The 15697-nt window shown below is 47.0% G+C and overlaps 2 protein-coding genes and 2 non-coding genes across 6 annotated transcripts; 1 reads left to right on the top strand and 3 right to left on the bottom strand.

Moving 5' to 3' along the window:
• Positions 1-1620: 1620 nt before the first annotated feature.
• MCCD1 (mitochondrial coiled-coil domain 1) lies at positions 1621-2500 on the top strand. Its single transcript, XM_036108169.2, has 2 exons — positions 1621-1788; positions 2318-2500. The coding sequence occupies exons 1-2, from the start codon at positions 1621-1623 to the stop codon at positions 2498-2500; spliced, it is 351 nt and encodes a 116-aa protein (XP_035964062.2).
• A 281-nt stretch (positions 2501-2781) lies between these two features.
• Positions 2782-15591, bottom strand: DDX39B (DExD-box helicase 39B). Of its 3 annotated transcripts, none has more exons than XM_036108313.2 (11): positions 15436-15591; positions 13860-14208; positions 12734-12861; positions 12345-12437; positions 8292-8475; positions 7086-7204; positions 4681-4812; positions 3847-3956; positions 3611-3755; positions 3324-3471; positions 2782-2998 (listed from the first exon to the last, which is right to left on the bottom strand). In XM_036108313.2, exons 2-11 carry the CDS (start codon positions 14068-14070, stop codon positions 2982-2984), a joined length of 1287 nt encoding a protein of 428 aa, XP_035964206.1. In that variant the 5' UTR covers positions 14071-14208; positions 15436-15591; the 3' UTR covers positions 2782-2981. The 3 variants fall into 3 exon arrangements, with proteins under 3 accessions (XP_035964206.1, XP_035964207.1, XP_077911708.1); XM_036108314.2 differs by having other exon boundaries at positions 13860-14104; positions 15436-15558; XM_078055582.1 differs by lacking the exon at positions 15436-15591 and adding an exon at positions 15148-15260.
• On the bottom strand, positions 8164-8240 carry LOC118545812 (small nucleolar RNA SNORD83). The gene has a single exon (XR_004922230.2). It is a non-coding gene; the product is annotated as a small nucleolar RNA SNORD83 (small nucleolar RNA).
• On the bottom strand, positions 14621-14698 carry LOC118545811 (small nucleolar RNA SNORD83). Its single transcript, XR_004922229.1, has one exon. It is a non-coding gene; the product is annotated as a small nucleolar RNA SNORD83 (small nucleolar RNA).
• Positions 15592-15697: the final 106 nt, after the last annotated feature.

Here is a 15697-nt window from a genome sequence, read left to right as displayed (position 1 = left end):
TAGTTGCTTGTCATCTGTTTAACCTTATACTGGATAGTTTCCCACAACCATAACATTAGCTTGGGCCTCTTATGTTCCAGTAATTAAGACTTTAAGCCATGCATATACTGCAAGTCAAATATGAATTGTGCAAAGACTATCGCTGAGAAACATGAAGAAGCTTCTCTTCCAAAACGTTAACAAAGTTTAGGTTCTTTTTCCACTGAAAAGTGAGAACATGTCAGCTAATGAGGAATGTGGGGTGTTTGGCCTCATCTAAAGGTGCTTCAGCAACACCTCCCCCCCAAGTCTGAGAGCCACTGACCTCCAGGAAGATCACCCTCCCTGGTTCCTGGATCCCCATGCTATGGCAGAGGCCATCTTCCCTCCAAATTCAGCATGATGTCACAAAGATAGTGAGCTGGTTAGCAACTGTCCACTCTCCAGCCATCTTGTTTTCTGAGATACTTTTTCTGAGGGTCTACCTTTTTCCCAGATGATCAAAACTGGGACCATCCACTCCGAGCCACCTCTGCCCACTGGGATGTAGCGGTGCTCTCCAGCCACAGGACATTTCAGGACATACTGCAGGAAGGCCACCTGTACACGAGGCTCACACCACACATTTAAAGTGAGGGCTCACGAGTTCAACAAAGCTTGAAACCTGTTACCAGTGTCACGTTCTTTTCAGGAGCCAAGGGTACAATGACACAACAGTGCCCTGAACTAACAGAGAATGCAAACCCCTACAAACATGCAATGCAGACAAGAAGGAATGTCGTTATGGGCCAGCGAGAAGGGAAAAAAACGGAAATAAAGGGGTAATCAATACTTGAGCCAGGTCAATGGCTGAGCTTTCAAGTCAGGTGGACCTGGACATGAATCCTCCAGGCTTTTCCACCAACCAGTTATGGACCTTGAGTCCTGAGTGAAACCCTTCTGAGCCAGTTTCCTGCACACCAGCAATGTAACTTGTACCTTGCAGAATTGAGAAATGAGAAAAGACATAGTGCTAAGAAAAACAGACACTAAGACGTAGGCTGGGCACCAGTGTTTTTTTTTTTTTAAGATTTTATTTATATGACAGAGAAAGACACAGTGAGAGAGGGAACAGAAGCAGGAGGAGTGGGAAAGGGAGAAGCAGGCTTCCTGCTGAGCAGGGAGCCCGATGCGGGGCTCAATCCCAGGACTCTGGGATCACGACCTGAGCCGAAGGCAGACACTTAACGACTGAGCCACCCAGGCGCCCCTGGGCACCAGTCTTCTAAAGCAAGTTCTGCCTGGGCACCTGGGTGCCTCTGTTGGTTAAGCATCTGCCTTCAGCTCAGGTCATGATCCCAGGATCCTGGGAAGGAGGCCCATGTCTGGCTTCCTGCTCAGTGGGGAACCTGCTTCTCCCTCTCCCCCCTGCTCTTGCTCTAAAAATAAATAAAATCTTTAAAAATAAAGGAAGTTCTGCCTCAACTGGCAGAACTTTTTCACATCAGGAAGACTCTGTCTGGGGCCAGGTTGGGAGGGAGGTAAAGGTAGGGGCAGGGCCCTGGGCAGGGCCAGTCACTGAAGCGAGGCCAAGGCCTGGAGGGAAGGAGCCAGTTCCTGGTGGCTGTTGGGCAGTTCAGACAGCTCGCTGCTACACCAGCCATGGTACTCCCTCTGCCCTGGCTCTCATGTTGCTGCCGTCGCCTCCTCCTGCCTTCCTGGCCCCCGGGCCCCCAGGGCTCCTGGAGGTGCTGCTCCCAGAGCCCCAAGACAAGCACAGAAGAGCCGACCAGCTCCACATGCAGTGGGAAGATAAGGTCATCCCCAAGGGTAAGTGGCACCGAGAGCGGGGGCAGAGGGTAGGGGGGAGGAGGGGGTAGTAATCCCTTTAATCTTGTGTCACAGGCCTGCTCCAAGTAGATACCCCCCCCACCCCCAGAGCTCTTGGCCTAGTTCCAACTCCTAGATCCCCAGCACCTTCCCCACCCCCACCCCTCTCTAGACCTTAGGGCTCCCTCTCCCCACAGCCCTCCCTCCCTGCAGAGTCCATGAAGTCCTTGGACAGGAATTTCCCCTCACCTAACAGTTAATTATTTCTTAGTGGGGGGAGGGACAGCCAGTCCTCTCCTCTCCATATCCTCCCTTGTACAAGGAGTCCAGTTATAACCCCTGAGCAGCAAACTGCCCCCCCCAAGGGTCTTATGCCTAAAACCAGAAGCTACCTTGGCTTCACAGTACAGATGACCTTAATACAACAGGGTTTAAAGGTTTAAACTTGAGAGGCAGAACGCCTGACTTCCAGCAAGCCTCAGCCCCCTGCCTGGGCTGATGCTCCCTCCCCTCTGCCCCCCTCACTCAGGGTCCCAGGCCCCGCCCCACAGCTGAGCTGGCCCAAGCTGAGGAGTTGCTGGAGCAGCAGCTGGAGCTGTACCAGGCCCTACTGGAAGGGCAAGAAGGGGCTTGGGAAGCCCAGGCCCTGGTGCTCAAGATCCAGAAGCTGAAGGAACAGATGAGACACCGAGAGAGCCTAGGAGACGCCTAAGCTTTCCACCAGTTCCCACTTTACCTTCTAACACTGGAAACACTACATACCACCCACACTGGGCCTCTGGGTCAGAAACATCCCAGCCCCTCCCAGGCCACTAAGAAAAATATAAGTAGCAAGGAGCCATGGCCTCTGCATTCTTAGTCACATCGCCCTCCCCTCTAACCTGGGCCCCACAGAAGGGCACACAGTCTTTACAGGAATATACACTGAATCATGGCCTAACCTCACCCTAAATCCAATAAAGGGATGGAGCACTTACAGACACCACAGACGCATACGTTTTTTAGTTTTGTTAAAAAAAATTCAGACAATTCAGGAAATATGGGTTTAGGAGTGGTGGTGATGCAAAAGGGGGGAAGCCATGGGGTGGGGGTCGTCAGGGCTAGGTGGCAGTAGTGTCTCCTTCACCCCATGCCTGCTGTCATCTCCTGAAGAGGGACAGACCGTCACGTTCCAAAATGGGTGGGTGAGTCCTCTACCGCGTCTGTTCAACTGGAGGGAAAACATGGCACAATTAGGACAAGACATGGAAAAGGCAGGGCTGACAGAAACACCACCCACCCCCATACATGCAGAGGTCTGTAGTTTGTGGGTGCAGAGGATAAGCTGGGGGTGGGGAAAGATAGTTTGTCAAGAGAAAGAGATCTACAGGTCAACTAAACATCCCAACAGGGGCATCAAGATCAGGGGCACACAAACTTGCTAAGTGCCTCTTACGCACCAGAGACTTTATGTACATGAGATTCAAGACAAACACACTAGGGAACAAGGAGACTCTGAAGAGTTGAGAAGACAGTTTCCTGAGATCCATACTCACTGTAGGAGGAAATGTCTATCTCATCAGGCAGCTCACTAATATTGACTTCAAAGCGATCCTGCACGTCATTGAGGATCTTGGCATCATTTTCATCCGACACAAACGTGATGGCCAAGCCCTTGGTGCCAAACCGACCTGCTCGGGCCACCTGGAAGGAGACAGAGGGTAGCACTGGGAAGACCCCAAAATAGGAAGACACCCAAAGGAGGGATGAAAAAGGTATGAAGACACAGAAAATCAGGCAGCAGCAGGGGACAGTGGGATGCCCGTGTAGGTGTGGAGCTTACCCGATGCAGGTAGGTGTCGGAATCCTCAGGCATGTCATAGTTGAAGGCAATGTTCACCCGCTCAATATCCATGCCTCGGCCAAATAGGTTGGTAGCCACAAGAATTCGTCGTTGAAAATCTTTAAATTGCTGATACCGAGAAAGCCTTTGTGAAATTAGAAAAATGTTGAGTCCCTTTGCTCAATGGTCTCTTTTCCTTCCCAAGGACAAAAAACATCTTTCCACTTCTGACTCACCTCTCCTCCTGGGGCATCCCTCGGTGGATGGCAATGGCTGGGAAGTTCTGCTCCACCAGGAGCTGGGCCAAGGCAATGCAACGCTGCACAGACTTCACAAAGATCACCACCTGGGTGTGTGACAGGCGATGTGGGTACATGTGGGATATGTGAGAGATTATGTGCGAGAAGAGTGTTCAGTAACTACACTCTTCCAAAGAAATTCCTCCTAATCCCCATCACATATTCCTCTTCTGTTCTAAATACAACTTAGCCTTTCTTACTCAGCTCTGATTTTTCCTGAGCAGACATGCTACAGAGAAGGTACAGAGAATAGTAACCAAAACTACCAGGTATGTTAGGAGACAAGAGGCTAATGGTAAAAATGAGCAAGTGCTAAAAAGTCAAACTAAAGTCTGGAAAGATCTTGACCAGTATTTCCTGCTCATCAGAAACACGCATAAGCAACCTACCTTTAAGTTTTTGGTGCAAATAAACCACCCTACAGGTTAGGTTATGGAACACTTCTTCTCGGTAAATAGCATGAGAAGAAACAAATTTAAGAACCTAGCAAACCCAAGATATTTTGGAACTTTTACCAGCTTATGAAATCCCCTCTTCTTTATTGAGCTTTTTCTTTACTAAACACCTGGCTGTGACAGCCATGGAACAGAAAAGCAGCTCTCACCCTGTTTAAATTCTCATTTAAAAGAATTTCACTTAAAAGGCAATTTCTCCACCGTTCTCGAGAAGCTCACATCACATATGTCATGTCCTCAATAAAAGGGTACTTAACCAGGTTTCTGCTACAGTTGGAGACGTGCTCATCCCCCTACTGGACCTTGAACAACTGACCTGATTGAACTCAAGGACATCGAGAAGGTCAAAGAGCTTCCGGTTCTTCTCGTTGTCCTTCAGTTTCACGTAGTACTGCTGCAACCCATGCAGCGTCAGCTTCGTCTCATCATCCACGAAGATCTCCATTGGCTGGGGGGGGGAGGGGGAGTAGGGGGTGGGGAACGGGAGGAGGGCAGAGTGGGGGGGTTAAACCTGGGGGGGTGGAGGAACTTATCTCCAATACACCCCATGGGGGGATGGGGAGAAGAGAAGACTGAAAACCCCACCACACCCCCAAAAATACCCCCATTTTAATGTGGTCTCTTCCACATTAGCTCTAATTTCCTTCCTATCAGATGAGTTTTAAGACTGCCCAACCTCAAACTGTCATGGGAAGGGAACTTTGCAGGGAGGAAAAGGAGGAGTGAGATCACCCAATGGCAAGAAGCCATTACCTCAAAGTGAGGTGGCAGAGGAAAGAAAACAATGGGAGATGATCCCCAAAGGGAGAATGTGATCCAAACGCCTGGGAATTGATGGGACAGGGTGACTCAAGGTCAGAGTAACTCCACCACAGCTGGTTGTAAAAATATAGGGGGAAGACAGGGATTGTTCCATTTGAGTATTCTCTCAACTAAGAGAATCAGGGGGCACCTGGGTGGCTCAGTGGGTTAAGCGTCTGCCTTCAGCTCAGGTCATGATCTCAGGGTCCTTGGATCAAGCCCCACGTCAGGCTCCCTCCTCAGTGGGGAGTCTGCTTCTCCCTCCCCCTCTGCCCCACCACCTACTTGTGCACGCACTCTCTAATAAATCTTTAAAAAAATTTAAAAAAACCCACTAAGAGAATCAGATCCACATCAGGAGGGTGGGTATCTGTTAAGATCAGAATGCTACAATGGATGGTCTCAAAACTGGCATGAAAGAGAAGCAAAAGTTACTCAAGGTGAGTAACAACTTGCCCTCAGACCACAAGGGAATTGTTTAGATGGCACCCACTGGACTCTGAACTAAGAGTCAAACCAACTAGTGTTACAGGGACGGTACCAATAAATGGTGTTAAAAAACAAAATTCAGAGCAGCAGATACACATTCATCTTAAAAAACACACACACACATACACACACACAAAACCCTTGAAGGGGAGGAAGTAGCATAAAAAAATATAAATTGACACAAGACTCAACTCCTGAGTCCAAGTTTCCTAGCACTCTTCACTAACCTGGGGACGTAATTAATATCAACACCCAGGGTCCAAGATTTCAGGAAAGGATGTGTGGCACGGGAGAAAACCAGAAGCCCAATCCCAGAAAGCAGGGTAGCAAAGGCAGGCTTTTCAAAAAGAAGTTCCATGGCCTCCTTCAAATCTAATCTTAGCCCCAAGTATAGCTAAAAATAGTTAACACCCCATGGGAAAGAGCAGTACAGGATGGGGAAAGAATACACTGCACTGTTTATACAACAGGCCCCATCTAGCCCCAAACCCTAACACCCACCTGGTTACATCCAAGTGGAGCTCCTCACTTTACCTTTCCCATATCCCTCTCCTTTGAGTATTAAAAAATTGTTTTTAAAAAGAAAAAAAAAATCTACCCCCCCTTTCAGGACACCCCTCCCCCCAACACATATGGGGGGAAACGGGGAGCACGGCACGCCTTGGATTCAGGAAAAAAACCGGGAACGGAAAAAGAGGCTGGTTTGGTCCTCAGCTTCCTGGTCAGGTTTCCCCGCGGCCTCCGCTGCCGCCATCCACCGCTGGGTGCCGTCCGCATTTCCCCCGCCGCTCCACGGTGCTTCTCCGCTGCCGGCTCACATCAACCGAGATTCCAGATGGGTGCGAGGAGGTATGGACGGGAAGGAGTAAGGGATCGGGGACTGAGGTGCCAAAGGCCCCCACCCCTGGAGGTGGGGAGGGAGCGGATTCATTTGTGCTGTTTGCTCTTCTTTTGGACATGCCCTGCCATCTGTCTGTCCCTCTCTTGCTCTCCTGCCACCGGAAAAGTTATGAGTTTTGGGGAGCAGAAGGCTCCAACTGTCTGCTCAATGCCACCTTGAGGGTGCGTGGCTGTAAAGAGGTGTGTAGGAGACGATGGGTGGGTGGTAGGGCAGAAAATTCTGCCCTCCCCCAAAAAGGAAGAAGAGGTTCAAAAATGCTGTGATGATGGGGGAAAAAAAAAAAAAAGGTCGAACACTACCCGCTCTCAAGTTAACCCGACCAAGTCTTCCGGAGTTTCCCTGGCGCCCGCGCAGACCCTAACACTAGCTGTCTCTGCCTCTGTGTGTCTCTTCAAGGAGTCATCACTCCCAGATGGGCACGTGCCCCCTTCTTGGCACTTGAAGGACAAGGGAGTCTGGAGGAAGAGGGTGCGGAAGGGGAGGAGGCAGTGGGCGGGGAGTGGAGGGAGAGAAGGTAGAAGGGTATTTACGTCTTGCATGAACTTGCGGCAGACGGGACGGATCTCTTTGCTCAAGGTAGCACTGAACATCATGACCTGCTTCTCATGGGGGGTCATGCGAAAAATTTCCTGGACATCCCGACGCATGTCTACAAGAAAAAGGAAAAAAATCATAGGAGAAAAGCAGCATGTATCAGACAAAAACCAGAGACTGCCTCCCCAACGAGGTGAAGACTACTGGAAATGGGTAAGCAAGATTCATTTCACAGCAAGATTGGTCTCAGGTACTCTATTCACTTGAACCACCATAAAATCACATCCATTGCAGTAACACCATGGAAATAACATACAACGGAATTTGAAATAAAGACTTGAGATCAGGTTAACCCGATTCCACTTTTGTGTTTTAACCAAGGAAGAAGATAACGAAATCCCAAATATCACAATTATGATATGGAGATGAAACCCACTGCAGAGGCTCACAAGCCTAAAACCCTTGAGAAATGCTTTACAAGGCCCTTCTCCCTACTTTCTCCCCATGCCCCAGCTATCTACAAATACTGCACACCTAATTACATTCTAGCTGTCAGAGTCCATTCCACGCTTCCTCTGGATCACACTTTTTATCCAGCCAGGCAAGTGAGATCTCTCTACCTCAAGCCCACCTTATAGCTCGCCATCTGTAATAGCCAAAAATCAGCTGAAATGACTTATCCCTGGGGCTATGTCCATCCCCCCTCTCTCATTTATTAAACGTGAGTTCTTACAGTTTTTCTTTCTTGTGGCATACCGGACTACAGAAAATCCCATAAACTCTCCACATTAATCCTGACGTCTAAAGATCTATTCAGCTATAAATTCGGATATACGCTGTGCAGGGGATGCCAAAGAGTAAACAATCTTCCTTCTTCAGTTTATTATCTCCCCAAACACCCAGCATAAAAACCCATGAAGGAAAGAATAGTGGTGTGACTGATGTCTAAGATCAGCAAAGCCACTCCTCTCAAACAAAAAGAAACCTCCATCACAGAAAGGAAGGACAAAACACCGTTCCCCTTGATCACCAAGGTTGCTTAAAAAGCCTAACAAAAACCAAGAGGGGAGCCAGAGCCATCAGTCCTGGGTGACAGATGAAGAGTCGTCCTGGCACTGAAGTGCTCCTATATCAAATAAACATCATCTGGCTCTGAAGGGCAACGCCCAGATCGCTAGCCCCATCCCAGCGCTGCCACTCACCGAGCTGTTCAAGCATCTTATCACATTCATCCAAGATAAAGTGTTTAATGTGTTTGAGATTGAGGCTCTTATTTCGAGCCAGGGCGAGGATGCGGCCAGGGGTCCCCACAACAATATGCGGGCAGTTCTTCTTCAGCACCTCTTCATCCTTCTTGATAGACAGACCACCAAAAAACACCGCGACCTGTATTAACCGAGGAGAAAACAGTGTCTCACAAGGAAGGAAAGAGTCCAATCTCCCCACAGCTCCCTTCCTTTCAATTTAAACAAATTCTTAGCACATTTCAAAGCTAGAAGGAACATCAAAGGTCACCCAACCTAAAATTCTTATTATGTTCCCCAGACACTGAAGAAACAAAAGTGACTTGCCCAAAGTCATGTGACTAATCAGGGCAGTGAGGACTAGCGTTTTCTTCTGACTTAATCTAATAATCTTCCTTCCCCTGGTGCTATGGCCAGACTTCACTCTAAGAATGAGGACAGCAAGGGGCGCCTGGCTGGCTCAGTCAGTAGACCACATGACTCCTGATTTCAGGGTTTGAGTTTGAGCCCCACACTGGGTGTAAATTATAAATAAATAAACCCTAAAAACAAAAGGATAACAAGAAATAGTAATCACCAGACTGCAGAGTGCCACACAGCGCTCACGGAATATCAAGTTTTCCTAACTAAACTCAGATCTTTTTTTTCTTTCTTTCTTCCTGCTTTCTCTCTCTTTTTTTTCAAGTAGGCTCCAAGCCCAGTGTGGAGCCCAATGCAGGGTGTGAACTCACGACCCAGAAATCAAGACCTGAACCAAGATCAAGAGTCGGACACTCAACTCAATGAGCCACCCAGGTGCCTCTGAAGATTTTTAAACACCTTTTTGAACAAACCCTATGAAATTACTGATTCAAGGTAAACATATTACTCCACATTAAAAACATTAGGGAAAGATTTGTTGTGGATGTAAGCCTTAATACAATATCAAATGACACCAGAAACTGCTTTCTAGTTTCAGAAAGATCAATCACAGGATCACACTGTCAGAATAAACCTAAAATCACTAATTATGGGACAACCAAATTTGCAACAGAACAGGAAATACACAGGTATCAACTCAAGAATTCTTTAAATTTTTTTTTTTTTTTAAGATTTTTTATTTATTTGCGAGAGAGACAATGAGAGACAGAGAGCATGAGAGGGAGGAGGGTCAGAGGGAGAAGCAGACTCCCTGCTGAGCAGGGAGCCTGATGTGGGACTCGATCCCGGGACTCCAGGATCATGACCTGAGCCGAAGGCAGTCGCTTAACCAACTGAGCCACCCAGGCGCCCTCAACTCAAGAATTCTTGCCAAAAATGTTTAACTTCAATTAGCTGAGCTTTCAAATATTATTTCTGTTAAAGGAAATACGGAAAGAAAACAACTCAAACAACACTGTAAGGGAGTAAATCCAGACGTAGGATATTCTGTAGAACTAGCCCAACCTCAAACAAGTCACTATAGCACAATTTTAAACAAAATAAAACGTCATGACGATTTATATTTGATCTTAACACCAAGAATATTCTGTTTTGAGGCACAGTTGAAAGAGCATGCAACTCTTGATCTCCGGGTTGTGAGCTTGAGCCCCACCCTGGGTGTGGAGATTACTAAAAAAAAAAAAAAATAAACTTAAAAAAAAATTCTCTCTTGGGGCGCCTGGGTGGCTCAGTCGTTCAGCATCTGCCTTCGGCTCAGGTCGTGATCCCAGGGTCCTGGGATCGAGCCCATCGGGCTCCCTGCTCTGTGAGAAGCCTGCTTCTCCCTCTCCCACTCCCCCTGCTTGTGTTCTTTCTCTTGCTCTCTAATAAATAAATAAAATCTTTTAAAAAAAAAATCCTCTTTTAAACCGCATAAACTGGTAAGTTGGACCTACAGAGGAGGAAATGCAACCCTCGCTCACTAATGAGCCAGCAATAAATGTTTCAACAGTCAGAACAACGGAAACTGTTTTCTGGTTTTCAACTTTTATAATCAACCACCAGCAAGACTACCTGGTGGAAGGACGACGACACTGACAACGTAAGAAGATAGATACGCGTAATACACACACACACACACACACACACACACACACAGGGCATTTAAATTATTTTTAAAGAATTAAAATTAATTTTCATGTAACAAAAGAATAATGTAAACCGTCTGATCTTTCATGAAAAGAAGTAAAAAACACCCGGAATTTGATAAAATGAGAGAACAGTGCCTAATACTTGGTGTCACAGAACCATTAGGGAAAAAAGGAAAAAAAGGTTAACGATTAACTTCTGGGAGGTGCGATCAGAGATAGGAGAACAAAAATCTTTTCATTATGAGACCTTTTAAATTACTCCAACATGTTTACCCCACTCAGATACTGCTATTACTACTTTGGTTTTTAAGACTACTTTTCTTTCTCTAATTAACATATAACATATTATTTGTTTCAAGAGTAGAGGTCTGTGATTCATCAGTGAAGACTACTTTTAGGGGGCGCCTGGGTGGCTCAGTTGGTTAGGCGTCTGCCTTCGGCTCAGGTCATGATCCCGGAGTCCTGGGATCGAGCCCCACATCGGGCTCCTTGCTCGGTGGGGAGCCTGCTTCTCCCTCTTGCACTCCCCCTGCTTGTACTTTCTCGCTTGCTCTAATAAATAAATAAAATCGCTAAAAAAAAAAAGACTACTTTTAGTTTAAGACTACTTTAGTTTAAGGGGCGCCTGGGTGGCTCAGTCGTTAAGTGTCTGCCTTCGGCTCAGGTCCTGGGCTCCCTGCTCAGCGGGAAGCCTGCTTCTCCCTCTCCTACTCCCCCTGTGTTCCCTCTCTTGCTGTGTCTGTCAAATAAATAAAATCTTTTTTTAAAAAAAAAGGACTACTTTAGTTTAGCTCAGTTAAGCATCTGACCTCCACTCAGGTTGGGACTGAGCCCCACATGGGGGCTCCCTCTGCCCACCCCCCACCCCCCGGCTCATGTGTGTTCCCTCTCTCAAATAAATACCATCTCTTGAAAAAAAAAAAAAAAAGTGACTATTTTTAGATTAGGGCTAGGACTCAACACGTGAAGTAATGAGTAACAGGAGAAAATAGCAACAATCCAAACAAAAGTACTGTTCTTCACCACATCCTAGCCAGGAGTAAAAAGTTATACACATCAGTGCTTCTCAAACTCCAATTACCTGGAGATCTTGTTAGAATGCATATTCATACTCAGTAGGTCTGGGGTGGTACCCACATAATCTGCATTTCCATCAAGCTTCCAAATGATGCTGTAACTATGGGTTTGGGAACCACACTATGAAAATCAAGATTATATATGGAAACAACCCAAGCCTATTCCGTTGTGGCCCCCAAACATCTTCCGATTTTCTGCCATTTTAAAGAATCCTCAAAAATTACACACCACACTAGAGGTATTTTGGAGCTCTTAGCCTTCTCTTGCCACAGACCCTCAAATTCTCAAACTGTCAACCACAGCACAGTGAAATAAAAGTCAATATGAATAAGTAGTTAACAAAAGTGTGGTATCGTGGTAAGCATCCTCCATAGACCATTCATGCAGTCTCCTGCTGCACAGCTATATTAACATAAGGTAACCTAATGCTTCTCCAAAATTAGAATGTAAGCAAACATCTCAGAAATTACAATGTATTCGGGCGCCTGGGTGGCTCAGTTGGTTAAGCGACTGCCTTTGGCTCAGGTCATGATCCTGGAGTCCCTGGATCGAGTCCCGCATCGGGCTCCCTGCTCGGCAGGGAGTCTGCTTCTCCCTCTGACCCTCCTGACCCTCCCCCCTCTCATGTGCTCTCTCTCTCTCAGTCTCTCTCTCTCAAATAAATAAATAAAATCTTTAAAAAAAAAAAAAAAAGAAAAAAAAATTACAATGTATTCAAGTGATCCCTATAACATAAATCTCTTGCACACCAAAGTTTGCAGAAACTTACTAGCTATTACATGTAATTTAACAACTGTGGACATGAAGACTGCTGGTCTACAAGTCTTCAATGCCTTCAACGCCCCACACCCTCACCCTCCCAGGTCTCTTTACCCTGGCTTACCTTGACATTGGGCATGTATTTAGAGAAGCGCTCATACTCCTTGCTGATCTGAAAAGCCAACTCCCGAGTGTGACACATCACCAGCACAGACACCTGGGGGGGGGCGGGGGGAGTAGATGGAGACAAACAGTTTATCCCTTTACTATGCCCTATGGGGAAGCAAACTGTCACAAAAGCACATCTCGCAGATCATAAATGACTTCAACTCTGAAATCTAAACCATTAACCCCATGCTTACTATGTAATATCCCCCATAACCATCAAAGGTGACAGAGGCCATCTTAGCAACAAACACTCATGGCTCCGGATGCATCACATGGCTAAGACAAAACACCCTTCTCGAATATTTCTAACCAAAATGTCTTCCACAGCACTTTCCCCCAGTGTACCTGTCCAGTAACTGGCTCCAGCTGTTGCAGTGTGGCCAGCACAAACACTGCAGTCTTCCCCATGCCTGACTTGGCCTGGCATAGGACATCCATTCCCAGAATGGCCTGAGGGATGCACTCATGCTGGACTAGAAGGCGGGGAAAAAAGAAAAATTAGACTTCAGTCTCCAGATAACTCCACCTTTTTTCCACCCTGCCAAACCCATTTCTCACCGTTCAATTCTTAAATGCTTATCAATTCCCAGACCCTTTCTACCTCTCTTCTCCCCCAAACTCATCCCAAAAGCAGACCTTCCTAGTTCTTTCACTTTAGCCTCCGACTCCAGTGCTCCCTCCTCCATCCTGCTAAAAACCCTCTTGCACCTACCAACAGCTCACCTTTAATGTTTCTGACTGTCCCTATTTTTCCTTAATCTGTAACAATCCATGACATGTGAGTGCCTGCCTCAGGCCATTTCTCCAACTTAGCTTGCCACGCTTTAGGCCACATAACCCTGCAACTCTGAAGGGCTTGGTAGCTGACCCAGAAGCCACCCACTTTAGATCAGCCATTAAGGTTTCCAGAGACCAGAGTTGGCCAACAGAGAGGGACTTAAGGTCCAACCAGCTCCTCTCTGGAAATTCAAAATTAGAAACCTAAATGACAAAATTAAAAACAAGCAGACAAAAAGAAAAACCAGTCAGAAGAACAAATGGCAGACCTCTAATTCATTTTTTTTTTTTTTAAAGATTTTATTTATTTATATGACACAAAGAGAGAGAGAGCTCAAGCAGGCAGAGCGGCAGGCAGAGGGACAGGGAGAAGCAAGTTCCCTGCTGAGCAGGGAGCCCGATGTGGGGCTCGATCCCAGGACCCTGGGATCATGACCTGAGTCAAAGGCAGACGCTTAACCAACTGAGCCACCCAGGCGCCCCTTTAAGTCACTTTTCATGTCACTAGCTTCTCATGTTATCATGTATGAAAAACCCATCTATATAAATCTTTCCTACTGCTAAAACAGTTTTTGATCCTTTATCTCCTGATCTAGCCTAAATAAGTATGTACGACCTGAGAGACTGTTTAACACACCTGTTTCTTGTATCCTTAGAGAGCTTAATGAATACTCTATGCCGGGCAGAAATTTACCTTCTGATGGATGCTCAAAGCCACAGTCAACAATGGCCCGGAGCAACTCTGGCTTCAGCAGGAAGTCACGAAAGCCAGAGCTGTGGATGGAGACATAGGAGCCCTTGACATCCTTCTTGGCAGGGGCCTCAGCCCCATCTCCCCCAGCTGCTGTCTCCACCTCATCTTCTTCATAGTCCAAGAGCTCATTGTCCACATCGTTCTCTGCCATAACTGGGCCGGCAGGGGGAGAAGGGGAGGGGTCTCTGGATGGTTTCACGCAGAATAAGTGAAAACAAGGAAGGAGAGTGGGGGCTTGAACAACAGTTTAAAAAAAAACACACACACACCCTAGTTTGTGATAGAAGAGCTAGGAAAAAAACAGATGGAAGACTTATTAGTCACGAGCAGAGCCTTCACCACCTCTCTTCCATCCTCACACACTTCCCACTTTCCCTAAACTGTGACACCTTTACCTGGGAAAAAAAAAACTAATAGGAACACAAAACATAAAAGCAAGAACAAACATAACACAGTGGTCCCAGGTGAAGTGGTTAAGACAAATTCCCAACAAGATTAGGATCAGAGTAGCATAAACCAGGAAGTAGGAAGGGGAGAACCAGCATATGAATTCCTGATCTGTAAGTAACAGTAATGAAGAAAACAAAAATGAAAAGCAAAATATGACAAGGGAGTGCAGAATGGAGATGACAAGATAAAGATGAATCCTGTAAAATTCTCAAAGGAACTCTGCGCTTTCCCTATAATCTCCCTAACAAAGCAGCCATCAGTCAAGGGTGATAGATTAAGGTCATCATTGCGCAAAGCGCTCACTTCTCAAAATAAAAACATCATGTGGCTGCCATCCACCTCCCACTCCTCAGTAACCTCCTTCTGGTGCTTAATCCCTGTGTAATTGATGGGGGGGGGGGGGAGTGTAAGAGGAATGGCTCGGTCAAAAGTATTCATATCTTCCCCATACAATGAAAAAGAAAATAACTGATACACTCGCTACAGCTTTAACAGAAACTTTAGCAAGGGGTCTCACAACACCCTTGCGTTACTCCTCACGTGAGACTCCCTTCCGATAATCACACAATGACACCATGCATAAACATTTGGGAAATGTCCCAAATAAAGGTTGGTAAGTCCAGCTGAGAAAAGTCCAACTAGGCCCAGAAGCCGGCCGGCCCCTCCTCCTATTCCCACCTTGGGCCATGAAGAGGACCCAGAGAGGAGAAGGAAGGTGAAAAGAGCCCCGCCCTCCGCAAATGCCCAGGACCAAAGGACACCTAGAGCCGCCTCTCACCATCGCTAGGGCCTCCGATAAACGAGGAGCGCAGCGAAGGAGCAGGGAGCAAAAGGAACACAATGGCGCTGGGCCCACCATCTTGGATTGGGCCCCCTTGCATCCCTACCTCTACCCCCCCCGAAACTCTAAGAGCGCTGAAAACGAATGCAAGCAATAGAAATAATGACCCAACTAGGCCCCAGGGACCCGACCACAGCCTGTGCAAGCGGTATCAGGAGTCCATGGGACAGGATGACCGCAAAGAAATGCAGATGGAGGCGGATGATACCAAGCCCAAAAGCTTACCTGAGCAAGGCGAGCGCATATGGCGGCGGCAACAGCGACGAAGGAGGGACTCTGCCTTCACTTCCGGTTCTCGGCTTCCCTCTTACCCGGGACTCCCGCCTTCTCGCCTGCCAGCGCGCAGGCTCAAGAGACCGGAAGAAGATCCTTCCAGATTCAATAGTTCCGTGCGCGCTGGGGTTGCCTTTAAAAAATGCCTGTGTGAAAAAAAAATTTATTTTAAGCCACTTTTAACTCCTCCGCTACTGCAAGTAACAAAAGGCAT

Source organism: Halichoerus grypus, chromosome 9, assembly GCF_964656455.1.
Source record: "Halichoerus grypus chromosome 9, mHalGry1.hap1.1, whole genome shotgun sequence".
Lineage (NCBI taxonomy): Eukaryota > Metazoa > Chordata > Mammalia > Carnivora > Phocidae > Halichoerus > Halichoerus grypus.
The sequence above is the reverse complement of the archived record's forward strand: the minus strand, read 5'-3'. Positions and strand labels throughout refer to the sequence as shown.

Bases quoted from the DNA above. Each gene is read 5' to 3' on its own strand.
- DDX39B (XM_036108313.2), bottom strand. From the start codon at position 14,070: ATGGCAGAGAACGATGTGGACAATGAGCTCTTGGACTATGAAGAAGAT. The intron at 12,862-13,859 runs GTAAATTTCTGC...CCCGCCTTCTAG, and splicing joins CTTTGAGCATCCATCAGAAG to TCCAGCATGAGTGCATCCCT. The intron at 3,472-3,610 runs GTAAGCTCCACA...GTCTCCTTCCAG, and splicing joins CCGACACCTACCTGCATCGG to GTGGCCCGAGCAGGTCGGTT.
- MCCD1 (XM_036108169.2), top strand. From the start codon at position 1,621: ATGGTACTCCCTCTGCCCTGGCTCTCATGTTGCTGCCGTCGCCTCCTC. The intron at 1,789-2,317 runs GTAAGTGGCACC...CCCCTCACTCAG, and splicing joins AGATAAGGTCATCCCCAAGG to GGTCCCAGGCCCCGCCCCAC.